The sequence below is a fragment of the Rhipicephalus sanguineus genome, chromosome 1 (genome assembly GCF_013339695.2).
Source record: "Rhipicephalus sanguineus isolate Rsan-2018 chromosome 1, BIME_Rsan_1.4, whole genome shotgun sequence".
In the NCBI taxonomy this organism is placed as follows: Eukaryota; Metazoa; Arthropoda; class Arachnida; order Ixodida; family Ixodidae; genus Rhipicephalus; species Rhipicephalus sanguineus.
Genome location: NC_051176.1, coordinates 228,287,501 through 228,313,616, shown reverse-complemented (window position 1 = coordinate 228,313,616; position 26,116 = coordinate 228,287,501). Strand labels below are relative to the sequence as shown.

General features: G+C 46.3%; 1 protein-coding gene and 1 non-coding gene across 2 annotated transcripts in view; one reads left to right on the top strand and one right to left on the bottom strand.

Annotated features, from left to right (window-relative positions):
- The window catches only part of LOC119381752 (hemicentin-1), a 90,854-nt gene extending 65,185 nt beyond the window's left edge, over positions 1-25,669 (top strand). The window contains exons 7-12 of the mRNA XM_037649521.2: positions 14,799-15,101; positions 15,818-16,120; positions 20,052-20,180; positions 20,275-20,308; positions 20,956-21,041; positions 23,553-25,669. Coding sequence (XP_037505449.1) covers positions 14,799-15,101; positions 15,818-16,120; positions 20,052-20,180; positions 20,275-20,308; positions 20,956-21,041; positions 23,553-23,635 — 938 coding nt within the window. The 3' untranslated portion in view covers positions 23,636-25,669. The remainder of the gene's footprint in view (positions 1-14,798; positions 15,102-15,817; positions 16,121-20,051; positions 20,181-20,274; positions 20,309-20,955; positions 21,042-23,552) is intronic.
- On the bottom strand, positions 4,780-4,853 carry Trnas-gga (transfer RNA serine (anticodon GGA)). The gene has a single exon. It is a non-coding gene; the product is annotated as a tRNA-Ser (tRNA).
- Positions 25,670-26,116: the final 447 nt, after the last annotated feature.

Genomic DNA, 26,116 nt, shown 5'->3' with positions numbered 1-26,116 from the left:
TATTTGAATTTAAAGGTACCATTGGCTGATAGAAATTTATTCCCCAGATTGGTTGTGTGGATCGTTGCGCAATTTGCTGCTGTTACTGTGTATATTAGTAGGGCGAGTTAACTAAATAGGTGGAATAGTATTCGAAAGTCTGCGTTTCGGATGTTGATAGGAACTGCGAACATTCGAGAGAAGCCCTGCTCAGGCTAGGCCGTGACTGCTTAAGAGCAATGAAGGGATTGGCGGGGCGCATGCCGCCGACGCCGCCTGGGTGGAGCGGGGACGTGAAAGGGGCATAACAATAATATCCGGAAATTAACGTCCCAAAGAAAGGGGGGCATAGCACACGTAATACTTCCTCTCATACTAGGTCGTTTTAGAAAGATTCTTTTCAGTAATATATCACTGCGGAACATTATACTCGTTCCAGAACCTTTTTGTGACTTCGAAATAAGATAGTTCGGCGTCTTTTTAAACGTTACGCTAAAGTGCAAAAGGAACAGTGTGGCCTATACTAAACTTCGCTTGAGCTAATGACACAAAAATAAAAAAGAATGGTTTTTATTTCAAACGCGGATACTTCTTATCTTACTGGGGTGAACAAATCGACTTTGTTGTTGCTATGCATGCTTAGGATTCAAGCGCGTAATCAATTAATAGGGTAGGAACAAGAGCGTTGCATGAATCGCAGGAACAGCACCTCAGCACCCGTAATTTCATTTGTCCATGTTGAGACGTATAGAAATTTGCGTCTGCTCCTCCAATACATTGACGTGCGGCAGCGTGTACTACACGTACCAAACGTACAAACATGCATTCGCGAGCACGGACATATAAGTCACACGCATGCGTACGCACGAACATGTACGTACGCATACACGACGTACTGGTTAGAGAAAGGTGATGTTGTAACGTATACGAAAACGTTGCACAATGCGTCGCGGTTACTCAATGCCTGGTGTTCGCGTCTTGGTTGCAGATGAAGCGCAGTACTTCATTGAAGCTATGGCTTAGAGAAGGCGCTCCCGGTAGGACCAACAAGGAGCTGAAAGAAAAAAAGTCCGTTGCTGATTTCTCAGCATCAACTTCTGAAGTTGCCATCACAATGAAGCAATAGCAATGCCCGTTCAATTCGTTGGCCAACTTCTGGTGGATCGTTAAGATGATGAAAGAAATACTGAGCTCCAGGGTTGGCCTGTCTGAGCATGCGCATACGCGAGCCTGCCTGCGTGCTACGGCTATGGGCGCTTTTTGTATACTTCCTACCAAATTCCAGCGATCAAAGCTGCGTTGCCTATCACAGGTTGTCTAGTCAAAAAGGGCGAAGGGTTACGTGTATTGGTTAATGAAACAACCGAAATACAGTGAGCGTTACCGAGTAAAAAATGTATTAGAATCATAAGAAAACTAGCGAAAGTGCAGTTGCGTATAGGTACCTAATTAACAGGTAATTACTTACTATAAATAAAAACACAACGCACACGCCTTCTTGCGCAAGCGATGACCGGTTCTCAGGAAGACGTCTGTCCTCACGAATTTCACTATGAATTCTTGGAAGTACAATTTTGGTCAACGTGCCTAGTAAGCCCGCGATATGCACACAAGTACTCAAATTACACATAGACGTCGATGCGCGTCGTCAGACTTGGCTCAAAGTGCTGTATAAGGGGCTCCTCGCAGACTGCTTCGCATTAAATCGATCCCCACAATGCCTGGGATGTTTATGCATACTTACATTCACTGGTGTTGCCTTTGAAAGCCGGCCCCAATCAGCTCTCGCTAGGGGTAGTTACAACAGCGTTCTACGCTATATGTCAGAGATGGTAAAATTACTCCTAAAACAATTAAATTACATTATTAAATACTTTAGTGAATTCTTTAAAATTTAATTAAACTATATTACAAATGAAAGCTGGCCGAAAGTAGTGACATTAAATTACTAACAGTCTTGAAAAGTAGTGAAATTATTTTGAAATTGCTTCAACAAAAGTCCATCAGTCATGCACAACTCGTGTATACTTTATTTACGGCACATATACATTGAACTCAGATATCTTTGTTCAACTTCCCAGAAGTAAGGTTTGGCACTCGGATTAAATTGTCTCTGTTTTCATCCTTTCCTTTATGGGTAAATTCTTTATTCCATAAGGCAAGAGGACATGCTATATGTTACTCAAAAGCAATGGGGAAAGCGATGTGTAATTTTCTTGAAATTACTCGTTTGAAGTGATTCATTACGTTACTAAATTGCCAGCCCGCAAAATTCATTCATTGCATTACTCATTACAGCAAAAAGTAATTTCTTTACCGTAATTTCATTTCTGCAATGTCATTACTGCCAAGTATGCTATATGTATACCGTGTTTAGTTTATTGTTTTCGTACTTGCATTGCTCAATTGTAGTAGAGTCGGCCGGAAATAGCTAACAATTATCCCGCTTTGGTCTTGAGTGAATATTCAGCGCGAAAAAACATGGACGAACAAAAGAAACGACAGGCAACGGTGCAGTTTGGTGCCTCTCGCGCTTAAGTGTTGAACTGAAGCGCATACATTGCGAGAAATTCGGATGCGCACGCAGAGTTGCTACCTTTACAGGAAGATTTCGCGACCCTTGGTAATACTTTGCAAGTGGAAACGAGGCTAGATAGACACCTGCACGCAAAAATTTGTTTCATAACATGAATTGCGACAGTGCATAGGATCTGCATAATTTGTAGCACTCAAAGTAGGAAATTCAGTGAATTGGTTTTGCGGAAAACATATTTAAGATAGAGACGCCACAAATGCAGCTAGTGCGTGCCTGTAACACGCGTTGCTGCTCAAGTCACTTGAACACCGTAAAAGAGTTGAAACAGATGCACTATCGGCGGTCATATTTTTTGAGGGACACGTAATTCGTGCAACAAAAACATTAAAGCAAAACTTGTTGCCTGCGCAGAACGATGGTTGCTTGCGCAGAGCTATAGCTCCGGGCACTAAATGCAAGGTAATCAATGTTTTTTTTTTTTTTTAACAAAGCCGGCATACCGGAAGTCTTGAAACCGGCTGCGCGTTTACATAAATGCTAAAAATGCTGAAATTTACACAGCTTCTTCTTTTTTCAAATGCGCCCAGTTCCCTTCTTCAGGCAGCAACGTGACAGTATTGGAACCAACATGCGTACAGTCACGACGAGGACGAGAAGGAAGAACACACCACCGCTGACTTTTCGTCCTCGTCGTGATTGCGAGCTGGTGGATTGCAATGTTACACCTACAAGGCCGAGTTTTCAATATTTTCAGTACTGTATACGCAGCATTTGTACACGCCACTACCTAAGGCACCCGCAAAGGCTACCCATTCTAGTTTACCTGAAAAGCTCGGCAAAATGCTTCCTTTGAAGTTAGCTTCTCCTTAGTAATAGTTTGTGTAAGGAGAAGCCCACTTGAGTAGCTGCCTCTGTTTCTCGCGGCGAAACTGCATGTGGCTATGTTCTGGCGGATCGTGTCCGCAGAGAAAAGACGCGCAGAACAACAACTTTCGGCAAACTGACTAACTCGACTAATCCAGCGCTTTTGATTAAAAAAATGGATAAAGGTGGATAAATGGATAAAAGTAAACATAAAGGTGTGGATTTCGCCGACACGGCAGAATGACTTGAAGAATTTTGACCCCCAAGAAAAGACCACTTGCGTAAGAAACAAAAGTCATGCCACTTTTTTTGTACTTTTGAAACAGCGGGGTTTCTCATGTACTACAGGATTCCATCTTGAGACCGCCGTTGACCACCGCTACTGAGATAATATGCGTCGTGCGCGAGAGAAACACCGGGATGGTTGCGTTTTATGTCTTTATTCGCTCAATGTAGTCAATAACGACAATATATAAATTCACTATAGCAATATTCACGATACCAGACCCGCCATAGCCGCAGCTTCGCTGGCTCCCGCCTACGCAGCAGTGGAAGGGCTCTGAATTTTTCAATAATAATAATTTTTATCAGGCTATTTTAAACGTTCTCTGACAGCGATCTCCAATTCACCCTGGCCTGCCCAGCTCCATTTGTTTCACATAATGTCAACTAGAATATCGTCTACTTCTGTTTATTCTCTGGTCCACTCTGCTACCAATCTCTTGATACTATGCTTATCACTTCCCGCTCCATCGCACGCTGCGTAGCCCTTAACGCCTTCTTGAGTTTCGTTGTTATCCTGCCTGACCCATATGTTGGGACTGGCAAATGCAATCATTGTGCAGTTTTCCCTTTATGGGCAGCGGTATGTTGCCGGTCATGATCTCGGAATGCCGGCCCTATGCACTACAGCCCAGTCTTCAGTGAATTTCATTCGCATGAGAAGTCTTCGCTATTACTAATTGACATAAATACACATATCTTGTAGAGATCCTGGGGTCCGGTTCTCAGTCATGAATACTGCTGGTAATGAAAGTATATTTGTTTGCATGCGAGTGAGAAGGTTACCATGGTTATATCCCAGTACACAAGTAAAAAAAATTAAAATGCAACAATTGCAGGAACAGAGGGATCCAATATTGAACATAAGTAGCAGTCAAGACACCGGTAGTCAATCGTACGATAAGTAGTGGATGCCTGGATCCGTTGGAATATTTAATTCCACGGTCGCAATATTCGCTAACAATTTTTTTGTTTTGCAATATTAATCTACTCTGCCATCAGTATTGCTGGGAAGATTCTGCAAGGGAAAATAGACAACCACCCGTTTGTAGCACGAAGCCACAAGGAAATCTATACGGATATCTCAGAAATAAAACCTCTTAGTTGCCGAAAAATTTGTCCTGGTCCGGGGTTCGAACCCGGGACCAACGCCTTTCCGGGGCGGTCGCTCTACCAATTGAGCTAACCAGGAAGCTAACAAGTGGCAGTACGAGGGCGAATTCATCGACAACTCGAAGCAACTGGACACATTGCAAATCAGTTCTGCGGAATCCCGCGAGATATCCGTATGGATTTCCTTGTGGCTTCGTGCTACAAACGGGTGGTCGTCTATTTTCCCTTTCTTAAACCTTCCGCCACCTTGCGGGATTCCGCAGAACTGATTTGCAATATGGGAAGATTCTATACACGCGTTTAGGTATACTGAATGGGCGTTGGTTGCTTTTCTGGATTCGATCGCACCGCACTTCGAAGTCGGTACACCCCCCCCCTCCCCCTTTCCCCCGCGAGCTGCGTTTAACATTGCCAAAGATTATTCTGCTGCTTTCGGATAAACTTGCATCTGTGCGAAAGAGAAATGCCAATGCAATGGCACAATAGGAAAGTCCCTTTGATGAGGAATAATAGGGGAAGTTATGATTAATATCACTCTGTGCACTGGGAGCAGGGAAAAAAAAAGTCTGTGATGATACTGGCCTGAAGAGAAGCGGGTGCTAGTGCTAGATAAAATTAGGATAGCACCAATTGTGTCACAGTAAGAAAAACTGCGCCGGCGGTGATGAGCAGCGTCAATGTATACTGATGACTCGTAGAAAAGAGCGTTATGTTTATACTCATACTTACGGCTACATGATAAGCGAGTCATTTATGTATACCATTGTAGATGTAGCGTATAATTAAGCTAGAAACGGGAACGTGAAAGCTAGATATCGGAGCGTAAGGGTCTCATTATTGTAGGACCAGGACTGGACAAAGGCATATTGGAAAAGGAGAGGTGGAAAGGGAGAAGAAATGTCACCCGCGACTTGCCGATTATGTGCTGTTTTTTTTTCGTAATGATACTAAAAAGCATGTTAGTCTGACTATTTGCTTTCGCGTTTGTTCCCGGTGTAAGCAAAAAGAGGAAATAAATGTACCATCGGACTGACCTATCCATAATTATCATACCAAGCAGTGTTAGCTAGACAAAGGACAATAAGCATGACTCATATAGAGGCTTATCGCTTCCTGACAAATATTTTTGATTTATTTTGTCGGCACAGCCCTTATTTATTATGGCATGACTCCTTAAAGGGGTACTGACACAAAAATTTTGGCCTCGCGTTTTTTTTTTTTTTTTGCTGCAATGTGTTGCTGGGGTCCTGTTAGTCATAACACGACGCATCGTTTGCTGCAGCGCGCGACAGATAATTAATCACAGGCTCCTCATTACCGACCAGTGTCAGTTTCGGTTTCAAAAACGACAAGCCTCCGGGTGCAACTATCACCACCTAGCGGGTACAGCGCTCGATGGCGTCAGCACACAGAGCTGTGACGCACTTCCGCACGGTTCGCGAGCAGCTGCCGAGAAGTAGGCTGCTGAAGTGAACGCGGCCAAAAAAAAAAAAAAGGGTTACGACGTTATCATAACTTGTTTCAGCATGGTCACGTGACGGGCAGTAGGGGGTCACCGAGCGTCACATTTGAGGGTGTCAATAGGCCGAGGATGTCGATCGCTCACTCAAACTTTAAAATTCATTTAAGATACCTTCCAAGCTATATTCGCTGTTGACATTTTGCAGATGATATGCGCATGTTCACGGGAATCGATCCCGCAGGCTACCACGGCCGCAAAATTTTGTGTCAGTACCCCTTTAACGCGATAGCGTTAAAGAGCTCGTCTTGCATATATTTCGGTGTTGGTGTCGGCGTCGTTGGTTGTGAGCGAAAAATCGAGAAAGATGCAAATAAAATAAATAATAAAAATCTTTGGTTCGACTGAGAATCGAACCCAGGGCTTCTGCGCGGCAAGCAGGTGTTCTACCACAGCACCACGTCATTTTTTTTCTAATACGGTGTTTATTACAAATGTGCTTAACGTATACACGTAGCGTACAAAATATTCAAGGCCACCTTTGTAAGCGCACAGTAAGCGTTACCCAGAAAGAAGTTTCAACTCGCACTGTGTTCTAAAAGGGTATTAGAGCAGTGCATTTCATGAACAGTGGATACCAATCCGGCTGAAACTGTAATTGTTCATAAAAGTCTCTCAGCTGTAGAGTTATGTGCATTTATTCTTATAGCACACGCTATCTCGTGCCGCCCAAAACCAATTCTATGCCTGTTTACATGGTCTTACTAATGGGTATGCACACTTTGTGGAAGACTCGCATGTTAGACAGGGATGCGGAATCAATTTAGTATCATCGCGATCACATTTCAGAGCCACGTCATTGCTTGAAACTGCTTGAAACTGCTGCGAAAAAAAGCAACACTATAAACACTACATGAAGGTCAAGTAGTGGGAGGAGCCTCCTTTATGCATGTAGTATTGCGTGGCAGAAACTTCGAATCGCGCCAGGCATCAAAACATGTGAATTGAGCACCGAGGGGGTGTTTAACTTTTAAAAGGCCCACCGATTTTAATCATCATCAGCAGCAAAAGTATCAACAAAGGGCGCAGCTGCGTAGGTTCGCGTGGGGCCTTACGAACGCGTAGTGGGCACTTCGCTGATTCGCAAAAGGAAGAATTATGGCGTAGTGGGCACTTCGCAACTGTACTTGCAGTAGGCATTCTAGGATAGTTTGAAACGGCCAATGTTACGCGCACAGACGTTCGTTTCCTTGGGGCACGGTTGAAGGCGCGGGGCCCGATTACGCTATTGCGTTCTGCTCATCAAGGCGAATGTCAAGCGTCCTCCAAGTTTTTCGGTTCACCTTGCTGCCGGTCATATCGACCAACCAGACCACGCATAAGAAGTGTCGCGAGTAAATGCCCTGAATGAGCGTTTATTAGCCTTTCCAGATGCATCCGCACTTTTTTTTTTATTTAGCTACATTCGTCCAGCTTGGCACGTTGAGGAAAAACAGCACGTTATTTAAACAGCGCTGTGCTCGTTGTGTATGGCGATGGTAGTGGATTTTTCAAGTGGATATGCAATTTTTGCAAAATATTTACGCTTAAAAACAACAGTCCTTTTGGGTCATTTGTATACATTTGTAAGATAGGTTTAGTTGTTGCAACACGTACGCCTGGATTTCTTGGTCAGTTACACTATTGTCACGAGTATTTCACTAAATATTTACCAACTCAGCATCTCGCAAAACACAGGCGATCAGCAGGCATGGAATTCAGTTCTTTGATTCCTTCTTGCCTTTTCAGAAAGCACTACACTTTGAAAGCCAGCCTAACTGTAGCAGAGCGCTAAAGTAACACCTTTCACGTCTTCGAATTGGGAGCGCTGTTCTGCGAAAACTGAGGATCTATTCTACAGACGCCGATTAAATACCTCAGGGAGACAGTTGCTAACACAATCGTCCTGTGGGTTGATTTCGAAATGAAGGGAACGAGGGAGCTGACTTTGTGGTATATTTTATAGATAATCGAAGATAAGACAGATTGCTCAACAGAAGCGGCAGAACGGGATATGCTGGATATCTTGCAAGGGGTCCTAAACCACTTTTCCAAATAATGATTGAATGGCGTCAGTATCGGCGTTTATTGCATCACGAATCGATTGTCGCAAAAATTTCGCGAATGTGTCAAGAACGGGAGGAGTTACAGGGATTTATTGCATGCTTTAAGCGCTTTCCCTCTTCTCTCGTCCTGATGAGCACTGAAAGCTACACAGCGAGGGATGGCTCGGGGGAGAAGTTACGTCAGCGCGCGTCAAGACCTTCAGCGCGTGGCATCAAACGCTCTTTCCTATCGTGCTTCCTAAGCGCGCTAGTGTGGCTACTGTGTAACGTTAGCACACTATAGAGCGCGGCGCCGGCACGTGGCGGGACCCCGTGGCAAGAAGCGCGTATGATCCAAACGCCGCTCTTGATTGATGTCGGCTATTGGCCAATAGAACGCTACTTGTTGTTTGACGTCAAACAGCAGGCGTCCGCGGCTCCGTAGAGAGTGAGCGCAGGCCTTTATGGAAAGAGGGCGCCTGAGAAAATGGCAACTTCGCGTTGCCAAAACGCTCCTTGCCTCACACAGCTGTAAGATTTGGCTAGACTGCTCATAGCAGTATCTGCTTTCCGTAGGAAGTGTTTTTTCACCAAGAACGAGCGTGGTTCATAGCACCTTTAAAGGGCCCCTTGTCAGGTTTGGGCATTGCAAACGAACCGGCGCGTTGCACAGATCTGTCGGTAGCAATTGTGTCTGGGGCGAGAACAGTCATAATTTGAATGAGAAGGCCACGCTGCCTTCTTCTTGAGGGAGGAACGCGTGGAAAGGGAGGCTGCCTACGTGAGACACGCTCCTCCGAACGTCACTAAACAGAGCCCGGGAACGCGGTTCTTCCTTCATCCATTGCGGGGGCCGCAATGCGTGCGCCGCGAAGTGAAGTAGAACGAGAAGCAAGAGAAAGGAGGCGGGGTTCGTCACGTGCACATGACGTACTCCCTCGCTTCCAGCATTACGGTGTACTAAGGGAGTACAAAGGGCTTGCAGATGCTAGCCGAGGCAAATGAAGAGGGTGTCAGTCTCGGCAGTGGAGCTCACCTCTTGGAAACATGTTAACAGTGCTGCCTAATGTCTTATAACTTGTCCAATAATAAACCAACCGTAAAAATGTCTAAAAGCAGCAAGACGGTGTCTTGCTGCTTTCAATGTATAATCAAAATTTACAAATGGGCCTGGTTAAGGGCCCTTTGTTGCGAATAAATTGTATTCGCTTCGAATTCAAGTGCTCGATTTGAGGTTTGGACGCTTGACTTCTGTGATAATTAACTCCCATTTTAGTGCAGGTGGCACGGACATTATTGGAGCGCATTTGCCGTGTTTAAGCCAATCGCTACACAAATGCTTTAATGCTCCAGCAATCTGTTATCTGACTGAGAAATTAAGGAGCACAACAAGAACTTCTTGGAGAGCTTCCGGAGTACGGCATAACTAATGATGTTGCTTTCTAGAGCTGTTGCTTCACTTATATTCCCGTGTCACGCGATGTTATCGATTGTGATTCGATTTCTGCCTTGTTTGCATCATTAGGTAGAAAGATATTGCTGTAGTTGTAAACAATAAAGGACGTTCAACGACAGCGTACGTTTTCGCATTTGTGTTGGCATGTATTGTGCCTAAATCGCGTGCATCAAATAGCATTATCCTTTTTTTTTTCGTTCGGTATTTTAATATTTAATTTCCACCTGATCTTTTCTTGTCCCTTGAAAGATCTTTGTCCTTTTCTGCAGTATATCTCATGGTTACATACATAAATAAAATCATAGTTCCATTTGCGAGTTGAAATTCGCATCTTTTCAAATATTCTCGTTAGTCTTGAATCGAATATTGAACTACATTGGCAGACGCCATATTATGAGGACGGTTTGTACCTTCGCGGCGCGCTTTCATTACAAAAATTGGGGGACGCTTAAGCTTGGCCTTTAAGAGTTGAACGCGATAGCAATATCCTGCCCCTAGTGCGTACTTCGAACACTACGAGTGTTTAACAGAATACGCGCAATAAGGTGTGTGCCTTATGTAATGGGTAGCATGCTTTAAACCAGGATCAATTATGCGCGAGAACCTTTTTCGAAGCTGCGATGCACCCATTACATGGTCTTAAGGGAATACGCGCAGTAATGTGTGTGCTTTTTGTAATGGGTGGCTGTCTTTAAACCACCAAGTCGTTATGATATTGACGTGGTGTGACGCCCGATGGCAATGTACGCTTGTACCACGCAATATTACTGCCATATTACATCTCGTACTGTGACACCCGTATACAGGACGCGTATTTTTGGGAAGCATCACAGTTACTTTCAGTGCAGCTCCAAGCAGAGGCGTGGCTGTGTGGTAGAACACCTGCTTGCCACGCAGGCGGCCTGGGTTCGATTCTCACTCGGACCCAACATTTTTATTCTTTATTTTATTTGCAGCTTTTTCGATTTTTCGGTCACGGACAAGATGATGATTTTTCGCTCACAACCAACGGTGCCGACGCCGACGGCGGAATTTCTGCGATACGAGCTCTTTAACGCTATCGCGTTAATATCGGAATGTTGGCAAGTGGAACGCTCAGAACGCTCAACACGGGAGCAGATATTAGGGCAAGGCTTAAGTTTTTCCGTATATATCTTGCTTTTTTTTTTACACGACACTTTTTAACCACCCCAATTTTCTAATAAGGTGCTTCTTTCTTCTTGCTCAGGAAGCCTACGAACATCATGAAGCTTCAATATATTACTAAACAAGCCATGCGTCACACTGTATATGCTATGGGTTGAAAAGCGGCCGCTTGTTAGGAATTTCACGTAACTTTCGCGTGAGTGCAGTGTTCCGAAAAATAAAATGGCTGCCTTGGTAGTCCAGGCTTCATGCTTATACAGTAAAACCTTGGTGATACGAATCTCGCGGGGTCACCAAAATATTCGTATCGTCCGAAATTCGTATCACCAGAAAACATGAAAAATTAATATGCGAGAGAAGAAAGCTGGCGTACGTCTTCATTTATTGTTTCTCATTTACACAGCAACGTCATGAACAGCACTAAGGTGCGTATTTGGGCCGGTTGGTCATGATCGTTGGTCGTAACGTATCGTTGGTCATGAACAGTTCTGAATGATTGCCAGTGATGTTTTTAGATGTCAACGATCATACTTGTACTCGTAAATATGCGGCGCGTGCGCGCGTGTGTAATTGATTAACCAGGTGTACTGTGACCCGTGACAGCTAGTAGCCCCTTCCAAATCTTAGTACGCTTTTTTGCATGACATCAGAGTGCTGCGGCGAAAATGACTTATAGAGCGCTTTGCACGTGATTGAACACCAGAAAATTTTAGGACCGCTGTCCTTTGTTGTTATTACTTTCTTATCGCGGCGGTGTTTTGGATGTTTTTCGGGAGATTTACGGCCATGCCCATACAATCTGAAGGTTTGCTCAAAATCTGGGAATCTCCTGTGGAAATTGGAGAGTTGGCAGGTGTGCGCATCCCCGACAGTCGTGCATGTTGATGTTGCTAGACCTAGCTCCTTCGCGAACACATGGCTTGCATCGACGTGGCAGGCACGTGTAAATAAAGTACAATGACGCTTCTCGAGCATAGCAGCACGCGTCGACGCGTTAAAAGAGAGAGAGAGAGCGCGCTAGGTTAGCTTCATCTGTAATCTAAATGCGAAAGTATATGACGGCGCGCTGAAGCCTCAAAGATTCGCGCGCAGTCTCGGATGTCTCGGAGGTTACGACGCGCCGCTGATGGTCTGTTCTGACAAACTGGCGGCGCTACGCGCATGACCGCGCGTGATTGCCTTGTCTTCCGCGACAGCACGGGCAGCGCCTGTTCGTACCTGCGTGGTAGCGTACGTTCGTATCAAACGTCACCGGGTGAAAATCGGTTCGTAAAAACCGTACTCCATTACATTGCAGGCTAATGGGCCTTGGCCGGGACCACATAAAATTTCGTATCACCCCGAAATTCGTACCAGCCGTGATCGTATCACCGGGGTTCTACTAGTTCCTCAAAACAAAGATCATGTGGCGACAAACGCCCGCCGCGAGCTTTCGATAGAATGCAATTACTCAGGTGAAACCTGCCGTTCCTTCCCTGCTCGCTATCACCCAAATCTTTCTGCAAGAAGACATAGGCTTAGTTTTTCGTGGAGTCAGTGCGGGCTGTTCCGACCTCACTGAAGTTTCGGATTGTATAAAAAGCAGTAAACTCAAGCGTAGCTTGGTGGTGTGAAAGTAACAAATACACAACATCTTTATATGTTCTACAGACTACCTCAAACTATTTACAGAAAGTGTCGTTGTCCAATTATTATTCTGGTGCATCGGACGTTTTAAACCTGAGCGGTGATACCTCGGCAATTTACAATACTTTCCCAGTCTCGTACTGCGCTATAAACGATTCCAGAAATTGCAAAACAGGACTTTGTATAATTATTCAAGGTCTCACCTGGATCAAATGCATTCAGAACCACTGACGTGAATTTTTATAGAAAGCTGAGCGCTATGAATCTAGAAGCTCTCGTAATCAGTAGTATAACGCACCGCTTCCTCTACCAAAGCATCGCTCAATCCGTGACGAACCAGACCGACACCTTCTTCAGCGCAGCACTTAGGGAAGCACCAGTGCTACGCCCCTATGCGTCTCGGCAACTATTACTTCGACTAGGCAGCCGCCGCCGTGGCTCAGTGATTACGTTGCTCGGCTGCTGACCCGAAAGGAGCGCTTCTGATCCCGGCCGCGACGATCGCATGTCGATGGAGGCGAATTCCTATAGTAGTCGTACTGTAGACGATTATCGAACTGTATTCGGACTAAATAAACACAGACGATCTGCAGGCCTTGGTCACACCCGACGAAGTGGACAGAAGCACGGCGGGGGTGGGTGTATGCGTGTTGCCTTCCGCTTCAACGTTGCCTACGCCTTACGGACTCATCACAGCGATCACTGACTAGCAAACTGCTTGCAGGTGTATGACGAAAATGACGGTAACACACCTAGACATACCGTATCCTGACAGAGGTTGCATAGGATGTGTATCGTCTGGACACTTCGACACGCCTCTCACCAGAGTATAAATAAAACGCGATAATGCGGTAGCCCGAGGGCTTGCTAAGCGGGCGTTATGCGAAGAGATGTCCAACATAAACGACGCGCCAATAGAGCGACCAAACTTCGCGGAAGCGCTAAAACATTAGAGATAAAGCACGAGCATGTTCGCCACCAGAGTATTCATTTGACCGAGAAGAAACAGTCGCACGGCAGTAGGTGCAAACTAATTCATTTCCTTGTTCTTTTACCCATAATCTCCTCCAACGCACACGACATCCCTAATACTTTCCCTTCTGTGGAGCGAAACCCACAGTAAATCACTGCACCTGGGAAAGCCCACACCCTCCAGGCTATTACTTCGCCCTCGTCTTCCTGCTGGAAGATTGCGCTGACAAGCCTGGAACCATCGAAGCAGTAACGTCTCATCCAGCGGGCAAGCGGAGTGGCGTGATCCAACCAAAAAAGGGTCCTCAACTATAGGTATCCAGCCTACGAAAAAGTTGCCCCATCCTGTAAAAAAATGAATATTTCTCTGCTTCTAATCTCCCTCCGGCTTTTCATTTTGTTACAGAGACTTCTTAAATCCTGCTTTTTGCTATTAGGTAAATAGCATGATTCAGGCAATCCATTTTTGCTCTCCTACTCAATCTGCAATTTATGAAACTTTTACTCCCGGACAGCACAAAACGCCCGACATATCCATGCAAAGTCTCATCAAGACCACACTCTTAATTTTCGTGCACTGTTGCTAAGCTCGAGGATATGGGTTCGGTTCCCGGCCACGGCGGCCGCATTTCTATGGGGGCGATATGCTAAAGAACATCCGTGTACTTAGATTTAGGGGAGCGTTAAAGTGCCCCAAGCGGACAAACTGATCCGGAGTCGCCCACGATTGAACGCATCATAGTCACAGCGTGGTTTTGACACCTAAAACCCAAGCAATTATTATTATTATTATTATTATTATTATTATTATTATTATTATTATTATTATTATTATTATTATTATTATTATTATTATTATTATTACAGTACTACTAAACCTTGGATATCAACAAAGAAGACAACGCCTTAAACGACGTTTGTGCGGACACGAGAAGGGTAACGTTTGAAATGTGTCGTTCGAGCTTCCAGTAATAAAGTTGGCGTATTTAGTTTGCAGTAATTCCCAGTATTAAGTTGCGTATCAAGTTATTAAGTCTGCGCATGTTTGAGGTTTTATAAAGCGTACTATGGCAATGGCATTTTCATCAGCCTACCCTCTGGAGCAACAGTTTTCTTTCCTATAGAATCAGGTGTTGAATGAGCAAACCAACCAAGGGGAACCAATGTATAGCGTACAAGCACGTGTATACCTTAGCATGTTTTAGGTGCTGCGTAACTTCTGACGTTCTCACACGCGAAGGACCTGTTGATGGGTCATTTCTTTTCCTCTCTTTCTACCAGATGCGCCCGTCTGCGCTTCGATGCAGCGCAGCGTGCATCGGGCGGCTAAGAACGACGAGGTGCGCATCCAATGCTCGGTACGTGCTGAACCGGCCAACGTGACGTTCCAGTGGTCACTGAACGCCTCATCGGGGCCGCGCCGCGAACTGGCCTGGGCGTCCGCCTCTGGCAACGAAGGCCTGGCGAGCAGCCTGCTGCTGTACGCACCCGAGAACGAATCAGACTATGGCATTATCAGCTGCTGGGCGCGCAACGCTGTGGGACCGGCCTCTGAGCCCTGCCTCTTCGAGATCTTGCCATCCGGTAAGCCGCACTCTTCTCGGCGAATGCTTTTGTTGGCTGGGACACTTCTTTGAAGTCGTATTCATGGGCCGGTATCTGTAGAGAAGATCACTTTGAATGTGTGTTACCAAGAAAGGAAGCAAGTTCAGCCCCATTGCACGCTTCCGATGAGCGTTATTTCCAGGTCGCATAGTTCTCGTGCGCATTCTGAAGTTGTGGTTGTCTCTCCAGTGATGCGTCGTGCTAGATCGTATCCTAGTGCTCCGCAAATATATTCTTGAGGGAAATTCAGCGAGCATTCGAGGCGCCACAATTAAAGCACCTAATAACTGCGACCATCTGTGCATTAGACTACCCAAGATCATTGCTTAACTTTAGCTCATCTCATCGCACATATAGCACATAAGTTATGCTAACAGCAACAGCAGAGCCGAAAGAAAAGCAAATGGGAACAATTTTTTTCGTGCTCCGAAAGACCGAAATTATGAGGGAATAAAAGTACTATCGCAAGCCGGGTGGAACTTCATGCGATGTAAAGGGTCTAGCAATAATGTGCACATCACTGAAAAATGAATAAAGCTAAAAATGTAATCTAACACTTAATTATGAAGAATGTCATAATAGTATATGCATTAGTTGTTGCAAGCGGTTTTGAGCCGACAGGGGTGGCTATATAGGAGCGGTTTCATCTCGCGATGGAGCTGCAACCTCCGCCGACCTGACTCGCTGGCGTGCAGGGCCACCCCGGGCCCCGCAGAACTGCAGCGTGGTGCGCCAAGTGGCGGGTTCCCTGCGCGTGGAGTGCGCGGCGCCAGCCCCTCACCAGCCAGGCGTGCTCTACCAGCTGGAGGTGCGCGAACGGGGACGTCGGCTAGTGGCCAACCTGAGCTCGCTGTCCCCTTCCTTTTGGGTGGACGCTCTACCCGCGGGAATCCAGTGTACGATGCTCGTTTACGCCATCGGGGGCAACGAGCGCTCGGCGCCCCTGAAGCTCACCGCCACGGTGCTCGCCAACGCTGCCCAGGGATACTCGGAGAGAGGTAAAAGAAGGCTGCTAAAAGCGTGACGCACGAAGGCGGTGCACTCGCTAGAGGCGCCATCATCTGCGCACATAGCATGGCCACCAGCGCTACGTATGATTGCATAGCCGCATAATGTGCGCATTTCGTCTGTGAGGGTCTCGTCTTTCCTTGTAGAGGCATCGGTTGTATGCCGAACTAAATAAGTTGCGCAGTCATCTATACTTGACCTCTCTTCGACCTCTTTATAACGCGTGCGACAGTGTCAGTCTTTTTTTTTCCTTTTCACGTTCCGTATATCTTCTTCAGCAGTCGCTCAAAATGTTTTCCTAACTAGGGTATACTTAATCACAAGTCGTGCAACTACTTACAATATTCGCGGCACTTCTGTCCGCTCTGCACCGCACGAAGTGTAATCGGGCGATGCAAATAAGGGTTCCGCATTCTATGAAGTATTTACGTAAGATGTTTGGAGCAAAAGAGTCGCACATTTAAGACGTCTCGGTCACGTTCAGATTGCATTCCATGACTCAGTGCGCCCATTGACGTGTGCTATTGGACTATAAGGACAATGAGACAGTCTTTATAAAGGAGAGGTTTTATCAGATAAAAGGGTCTTGAACCACTTTTATAAGTAATCATCGAATGACCTCAGTATCAGAGTTCATTACCCCACTAATCGATTGCCGCAAAAATTTCTCGAAGCCGGCAAGAACAAGCGGAGTTGCATGGAGTTACCGCACACTTTAAGCACTCTCTCTCTTCTCTCTTCCCGACTAGCGCTCTGGAAGCTCCTCAGGGAGGCGTGGCACGGGGGAAAGAACTTACGTCAGCGCGCTTCATGACCTTGAGCGTGCGGGATTAAACGCGATCGCTCTCTCGCGTTGTGATTTCTGTGCGCGAGTGTGACTATACTGTGTAATGTTAGCAGACTATGGCGCACACGCGCCGGCACGTGGCTGCACCCTGTGACAATAAGCGCGTCTGGTCCAAACGCTGCTCTGCTCTTGATTTATGCCGTCTATTGGCCAATAGCATGCTATCTGTTGTTTGACGTCAAACAGCAGGCGTCGGCAGCTCCGAAAAGAGTGAGCACAGGTCTCTGTATGAAAAGAGGGCGCCTCAGAAAAGGGCAATTTAGCGCTCCGCTTCTAAACCCTCCTTGCCGTACGCGACTGCAAGAGTTGGCTAAGATCTTCATAGCAGTGTCTGCTTTCCACAGAATGGGTTTTCTCGTTAAGCCCGAGGGGTGGTTCATGACCCCTTTAACATTTCGCGGTGTTGGCGGCAGGAAATAAAATAAAGCTTTTCAATACACTTAGTGACGAACGAAAGCGCATTATAATGTTCTGCAGCCATCGGCTCTCGCTTTTAGGGGCACAGTTATGGTCAAGTATATGACACCCCCCCCCCCCCCCCCTTGCGGTTAGCTCTTGCCTGGGCACTTGCCTGGTCGACAAGTGACCAGTTTGTTGCATTTACATGTGGCATAAACATTTACACGTGGTGTAAATGTTCAGGGCAGAATTAGGCGCCTGTTTCTCAACATTAGAGAGAAGGGATATAGGAAAGGCAGGGAGGTTAACAAGATTACATCCAGTTTGCTACACTACACACGGAAAGGTCTTTCTCAACAGGTCTGCGCAGAACTACCCCTATGGCACAGCGTTGCTCAAGAAAAATTCCGACAACTGATGAGGGACCTTCATTCCTTTTGGGAACTGGTGGCCTTGTTTTTAAAAAGCCTTGCGACATCTGGACACGCTGTGGGTCAAACGTTTCGCGTGGGCCACCCCCAAGACTCTTTGGCGTATTGCTTAGCATGCATAATTTCAGTTGTTGATGAAATCAGCATGGTCCAGAGAGTATGGCGAATAAAAACACAGAGAATTTTTCATTTGGGATGAATATTGTTTTTAGTTGCTGAACCATAATGGCTCGTTTGTTAGCGGGACGGAAGCCGCCACGTGAAACATGCTGGGAACTCTGTGATTTCTTGACGTTGCGATCTATTTCCCGTACGTGCGAAATCGTAACACAGTGGTTTCATTTACGAATTCTATTAAGTCTCGATTAGCCCTTTTGCGGTTGTAAATTAAGCGCGCCATAAAAAATTATTGCTCGCAACCCCTGCGTAAAGCCACTTATAGTCTTGCACAGCGAAATATACGCACAAGTGTGGAAGACGCTTTCAGTTCCCGTACATACTTGTCAGCTTAAAAGAAAACTTACTTTGCTATATTTTCTTCTTTTTCTTCTTTCTGTTTTTTTTTTTGTACAACGGCCTTTGTGTGTAAACTTGTGAAGCAGAGCACTCCTGCTGCTGCATGCTGCCGCTTCTCTGGGACAATACCGCTTACTGCAGGCGTAATTTGCATTCTGCACCCGTCGGCAGCCGCCGCGAACCAGCCCCGAGTCGTCTTTTCAAGAAACCACGTGTCCACGGCTCGACACAAGAGTGCTTTGCTACGCGCGTTAACTCTAGCAGCCGTCGCAGGCCGAGCGCGTTTGTCCTCGAGGGCGCCATGCCGAGGCGAAGAGCAGCCCCAACGCTGCGACAGTTTTTCCAGCGGTGCTGTGCGGCAAGTGCGAGCTGCTAATTCGGGTGGACATGCTTGTAGGGAAGCGCTGCGTCGTGAAATTTCTCGCGGTGGCCTTGTTTAATCCTCGGAAAGGCAAGAATAACTTCTGCCCCTTAGGGGGCGAACGGATGAGCACGTTTGCTCCGTGTAGAGCGGCTCCGCTGTTACTTTGTCTCGAGATTTCGTCGGGCGGCAAATGTTAGGGAACCGCTCGCACCCGCAATAGTAACGCGCCACGGCGAAGAGGAAAGTTGAGATCCCCTCAGCATTCCGCGCTGAAAGGAACGTACGAAGTTGTAACTGCCTTTAAAACACTGGTCGCTTCCTCACGCATATCGTATGAAATTAAGAAAGCGCTTTTTCATTTTAAGAAGGCCTGCACGCCTGCCAACGCGCTATTCTTTGTTTCCTCCCATTTTAGTGTTTGTCTTTTTAGACGGTTAAATAATGGCGTCCTATGCGCGGTATGTTTACATTCGGGCTATGCTGGAAAAGAGAGCCCGCGCTTTTTTGTAATTAGCGAGGAGCAAGCATGGCCTGTATGGGGCTTAATACACGCGTATTTCAAGCTCTGAGGTGTCCGCTTTAAATATATTTGCGCAAAGGGCAAGTTCTTTGTGCTATGAGTCCTAGATTTGGAACCAACTGAGGTTCCTTTTTTATCTATATTCACTTGTTCGTGTGTTCCATTTAATACCACGCGAATTTTTGCTGCGTCAACATTGTAAATTAGTGCTTTACACGACTCTGTTTAACGCAGCTCTAAGCTGCGAGGTTGAGCTTTTTTTTTGGTTCAAAGCGCCAAAGAACCATTAGGGAGCTTTAGATTTAGCATCCTTGAGTATAGCAGGAACGCTAACCACCTTAGCGTCGTTAACTCTGCTTGCGCCCTATCGTAAACCGGTTTGTGTTCTTTTGTATACTCCCGGTGGTAGCGTATACGCCAAGACGCTAAATACAAAACTCTCCAATAGCGAGTCTTAGTACTGCGTACGTAGCGTCCGTAACGGCGTATCGTACGTAAGAACGCGGCGTTCCGCATAAAGCGCGTGCGCAGAACTTCTGCTCATGCGCACCATGCGAAACGTCGCGTACTTAAGTGCGCAACGCTGTTACGGACGCTATAGACGCATGCAGTACTGAGACTCTATATAGGCAGTTTTAGAATAGGGTACACAAAGCTTTGCGTTAGCGTTTGTGGGCACTGCGCATGCGTCATACGCTATCCTCTTGGATACCCACGTTAAGCGACGAAAATAGCGTGTCGTACCCAACAAACGCTATCTGTTCGGGCCCTATTCTAAGACTCCCTAATATTACGGCACATGCGTGCACAATACGGTCGCTGCATGTCAGGTATTTTTGCGCAGGAAAACGGTGGGCGATCAGTACGAACCTGCTGCTGCTTCTGCTAGTGGCCACCGGTCTGGTATTTGTCCTGCTGCCTTTCATCGTGGTCATTGCGCTTAGATACCGCAGGAAGCCGGCTGAGCCAAGAGGTACGTACGCGCACTGTTCTTCGCTTGGTGCCTCCTTTGACCGAGTGCTCGGATATGTGTCTCCCGTACTCATTTTATTGCTTCGTTTTTTCAGCACCGGAAGAAAAGCCTGTTGCGCAAGAGAAGCAGTAAGTCTTTTTTTTTATGCCAGTTTCAATTACCTACGAATGGGCGCGAACACTCATCTCTTTCGGAAACCTCATGTAACTGCTCATAACATATCCTTTCCCAAGCGAAACAGGAAGTGATTACGTAACACGTCCACCACGGATTCACGTAACGTCACCTGCATGCGGAACTCTTTATATAGCAGTCTTTTGATCACGTTCGATCGTATAAATCCGACGGAGCAGGCCAGACATGCAAAGGCGGAAGAAAATTCAGAACGAAATTCTCGCGCGGGGAATTCCCCAAACTAGGTTTGCGTCGTTCTAACATAAGTTTCTCGAATATCGCAATGAAAGCCTGATTACCACATTCTTGTTGATTGCGTCATGAGTAAAATTCGGAAGATCCATGCCTTATTCGCCCGTAGATCGATAATATAGTGTCGCAGACATTCTCCGCTCTCAAAACCTTTTAGTTCTTAGTACTTTCGGCGAGCACATAGGCGTGCTTTCATCACTCTGTATAAGGTACAGTAAAATGCAAGAGCGATACGATTCTTAAGTTTGCCAATATCAGTAGAGACTACAATTCGCTTCTCGTTTAAAACTTTGACATCCTTTTTCTCTCCCCTCTAAACGGTTCGTTTCTTCTTCTTCCCGTGCTCTAGCCACTGGATCCAGCTCTCACAGGGAGTGGAGCTGAGAAGCGAGCCTGGTATATTTCCCGAAGAAGCCTTTGTCACTGCGATGACGTGTGAGTAATTCTGGGACGCTTTGATGAAAGAAGCAGATTGCATCCAGTTTAGGGTTCCGCAGGAGGAATAATGCGTTATCAAATGCCCTGAGATAAAATTTTATGAGCACGTTTGATTGCGTAACGCATTAAAGGATCGAGTACACCCGCATTCGTGTCCTTCAGTCGGCAGCCCAGTCTGCCCTTTTTAGTCTATAATGAAAAAAAAAAGAAGAAAAAAGGCTGAAGCCAGCAGACACACACGCGCACGTATGCACTCCCTAGAAAAAAATTAGACAATCTCCCGCTGAAGGGGACCATGAGGCGATGCGAAGCCGGAGCACTTGCACGATCACGTTCCGTTGGCGTTCGTTGGGCATGCTACCGACCTCACGTCGTGGTATGAGGAGAGGAACGCTACGCGCGTCGTGTCTTCCCTCTAGCCTGGCCGTGAATTCTCACAGGGCGAGCGGGGAACGCAGTCGACATGCGCGCGAGAAGGGGGCAGCGTAGGAGAGGGGAGAGAGAGCGGGGGGGACGCGCATGCGCTGGCGCTCATCGCGGCGTTGCGCAGGAGAGAATTTCGGCATGTCGAGCCCGCATTTCAGAGGAGTCAGCCGAAGCAAGCGCTGCACTGAACGCGCGCAGCGCTTACCCGCTTTATATTCACACTTGTAGGAGAGGAGACTTGAGGAGGAGAGTAGCGCATGCGCCGCGAGAGCAGAGGCGAGAACGCAGAAGCGCAAGCAGGTGGTAGGAGAGAAGTGGAGAGAGTAACGCGCAGCTGTTGGAGAGAGGAAGGAGAGTTGTGCATGCGCAGTGTGAGTGCGGACGCCGACGACAACGCGGGACATGCCGCCGCTATAAGATGCTTCGCATCTAAAAAGATATCAGTAGCGGTGAATGAATATTCAGCAGTTTAAATACAGATCAAAGAGGGCTTGCGGTACAATTCATACTTGATCTATAATTTCGCTATTTGCAATCGTGAAATATTGCCTCTTTTGAATGTTAATGCATTGCAAGTGATTAGGTACTGTCCTTTTGATTTGCTATTATCATTTTCGTGAGGCACCACATGAGTGAAAGTTCTTTCTGATTTCATATGCAAAGGCATTTCTCGCGTATATTGAGTACTGCAAATAATCCGTTTTTTTAATGCGAAGAATTTCTTAGCGAACCCAAGGCACTTCGAGCTTTTCTATCTATCTATCTATCTATCTATCTATCTATCTATCTATCTATCTATCTATCTATCTATCTATCTATCTATCTATCTATCTATCTATCTATCTATCTATCTATCTATCTATCTATCTATCTACGCCTGGGTGCTCTCGTGATCGCCTCCTTAGCTTGGTGTAGACCAAAATTGCCATGGGGAGGGGGAGGGTTTGGCGAATATGACTGTCTGGTCATGACATGAATAATGTGAAAATTCTGTCGCGTATGTCGACAAACCCTTTCATCCAGACACGTGAGGCACATACCCGTATACCACGGGCCACGGTAAACGGGTATGTGCCACAGATGATTGACAGTTTATATCTTCCCAGGAACGGTGAGAACAGACATTGGTAATTTAAATGCGAGTGCGTAAAGAAAAACCGACATCGGCATGCAAAGAACAAAAATCAGGATCCCAGCAGGAATCGGACGCAAGCATTCTGCGTGGCAGTGAAGTATTCTACCACAGAACCACGCCACGTCTTGAAACTGCTTTGGAAAAAGACCCTATCGGTGTAGCGTCGATTGTGGTTGCACAGCTGACTATCTAATTTTATAACTAAGCAATAAAAATTACATGTGTGCTCCCATGATACAGGCGTCATTCCGGGTTAACGACAATTGTGGTTCCAGTGTAGGCTCCGCTTTCATAGGTGTCTAATAAACATTACATTTGTATTCCTATGATTCAGAAAGCTGTATTCAAGCTTCAACAACCAGTGCAGAACGGACAAAGGACAAGAAAGGGAACAGAGACCTTGACCCTTGTCCGTTCTGCACAGGTTGCTCAAGATGGATTACCAACTAGCCAAATCTCAAACTTTGCTTCAGTATATTCAAGCGTTGCTCGACCCCGGAGGAGTACGCTCACGAAAGTTACGTATGATATTCACATCATCGCACCGTAAAGTGCACTTCGTTTCGATAATACTCACGTCTACTCTCTAAAGTTAGTGCTTACGTTACGTCAGACCATAAGTTACCCTTTAAACGCCAGTGTAGTTGACGTGCCTGACATGGCCAAGATGTGCACACAACTACTACGCTTACACCACATGTCGATCCACCTTGGAACGATTGGCTCAAAGCCAAAAAATGCAGCATAGACAACTACTCGCTGATTGCTTCGCATGAAACCGATTCCCACAAGACGTGACAACTGCCGAATGTTTTTTGAAACCTACCACACTTAACGCAAACTCTTTTGCTTTTGTTTATGTTCAATACTGGACACTTTTTTTGAGGTTCTTTTTTCCCCTAATCTGACTTTTTCTCGCTTTTCCCTTTCTTTGTTGTTGTTCGCAGCCTTCAAAAGGGGAGGACCCGCGGAAAGCTCAAGTCCTAGAGCGGACGCCCGCGCGTTGTGCCCCGCGCGAGACGTCTGCTAGGGGTCGACGTGGCCGCCAAGGAAGTCGACGCAAGAGTCGCGCTTGCTCAACAAAGCACTGCTGCACCAACGCGGTCCATGTCCTCGCGGCGGTGCGGCGGTGCGGCACTGCAGTGGGCTGTCGCGAGCCTTAGAGGAATCGACGTCGCTGCGAGCACGCGCACTGCGTGACACAACGCCGTGCATGCGTGCAAAACGCTGACACTGAGTGCATACGTCGACTTTGTTTTTCCAATTGCCGTGAGTCACTTCACACACACACACACGCACACGAACAAACACACACTTTCCCATTTGAGGTCGCACAGGGCGGGATATGTCTGCCGTAAATACTGCACCGGCGTTTGTTTATTCAAAAGGATGGCCGGCGCTCGATACAGCCGTCATGTAAATAGTGTAAGTATATCTGGCACTGAGTCCATACACACTGCCTCGACTTGAGCGACTGAGCGCTTCCTTGAAACACGTTAAAGTGAAGATAGAAGAAAGAAGTTCTAAGACGCTGGGACAAGCGTGCGAACATTAGTGCCGCGACAGCTAGTTGGGGCGAAGCGGTCGTCAGAAATAGCCTGCAGTGCGCCCCTCCCTTTTCCTCTTGCATTCCACTGCAGACAATTAATCGTGATATTCGTAACTGTAGCTCTCACAATCTGTTTAATCATTGCAGCAAAGCGTGAACACGATCCGAGCGGCTAGAAACGTTAGCAGGCAGAACGAGGCTTGAGCTTCGTTTAAGTAGAATGGGCAGGGAGAAAATGCTTTAGCCAGACATTTAGGAACGGCTTGCAATGGCCAATCGCGGAGAGGCAGTGAATGTGCTGGCGGTTCCATCGCGCTGTGGACGCAAATGTGTGTGGTACAATCGCAGCTACCTTACACGAGGACAGCAGAGCGCACTGGGTGTCATCAACGCGATGAATCGTCGTGAGAGGCAACGTGCGTAGACCGGGAAAATTACCTTGGTAGGCGTACGGCTGTGGTGCGTGGTCATCTCGTGTGTGCGCGCACTGTCGCTAGAGAACTCAAGTTAATGCCTTCGGCAAGTGTTCGAGTTTATCATGTGTTATTTTTTTTTGTTCGTAAGTCTACGCTTGAGCAGACAGTGCGCGGAGTGTGTCGTGGACACTAAATACCGGTTGATGAAGTCGCTTATTGTGGAACGTTTGCCTGTGTCGTTCACTGTATTTTAGGCATTATGAAGATGCTATGAAAATATTGTTATGAAAAAAAAAAGAACATTCCTGCAAGGCTTTGATGACAATGACTATGTTGCTATAACTGATAGTGTGACACTTTAATTTACTCAGCCAGCATAGTCTAGCCGGATGTGCTTTCAGGGTAATCATCTGGTTACCGTGCTATCCAAATATCTGTCCATGTGAGTTGATAACAGTGCTCGCTTTCCCGCAATAAGGATATGTTTCTAGCCCATGTTTTCGCAGACTCGCTCCGTTTTGTTACATTAGGAACCTGTTGTTGTTTTAATGCTGTTGCTGCGATGGGGGGATAAAGTGAAACAAACTCGAGTGCGGTGGAGCAACGCCTGCTTCTCCGGAAAAGCAATACGAAAAGGAAATAACAGCTACCCTCAACATCAAAAAAGCAAATGCAATTTCGCGCCCAAGTAGAAACTTGTGTGATTGCAAGCCTCTGTCGCATGCACAGACCAGAATATAAAACGCGGCATCTGTGGAGCCTTTTTTTTTTGTTTCGTGCATGTGGGACTAGGTGCCGTCGTCACTTTGGGTTAAGATGTGAATTAGGAAAGGAGATTTGCAGAATGAATTAAGACGGATGGGACGGACAACAGAGTGGGCCGAAATTCCCACTGCACAGATTGTGGAGAGAGTAAGTTTGATTGTAAGTTAGCTTGCTGTATTTAAGTTTTCCTACTGTTCAAGTTCACATTATGCGGTTTTTCTTTAAGAACAAAAAAAAAGAGAAAGAGAACAACAAAAACATAAATAACGCGGGTAACATTGCGACATGCGACGGCATTTTCACGCTAATCTGCATAAGTCTAGCGCTCTCGTGGCCCAACTCATCGTAACTAATGTTTACGCGTGCAGTATATATTATTTTAGCAGGCAAAGAGAGCATGCAGCTCCAATTTCACCTCTTTGTTTCATTTTCTTTAATAATTACTTTTTCGGAACCGTCAGGAGAAGTGACTTTCGCCTGGCGTGGCCACGAAAAATTGTAGTCTCGTCTACAAATTCCGTTTTATGTGAAACAAGGTTACTTAAAACAGCCACTTATTCCGGGTTATAGCACACTTGAATGTGGCCGTTGCGCTTCAGGGATAGTAATCGCTTGTGTCAAACCGCACCCTGTTATCCCGTGATATTATTAACTATTATTGCCGGTTACTGTACATCAGGCGTTATCCGCCCAATTGGTATCGTTAGTTACTTCCAACGGCAGCTCGTAAGTCAAACAAGAAAAATAAAATGATTCGCATTGGCTTGCTCGGCTGGTTAAG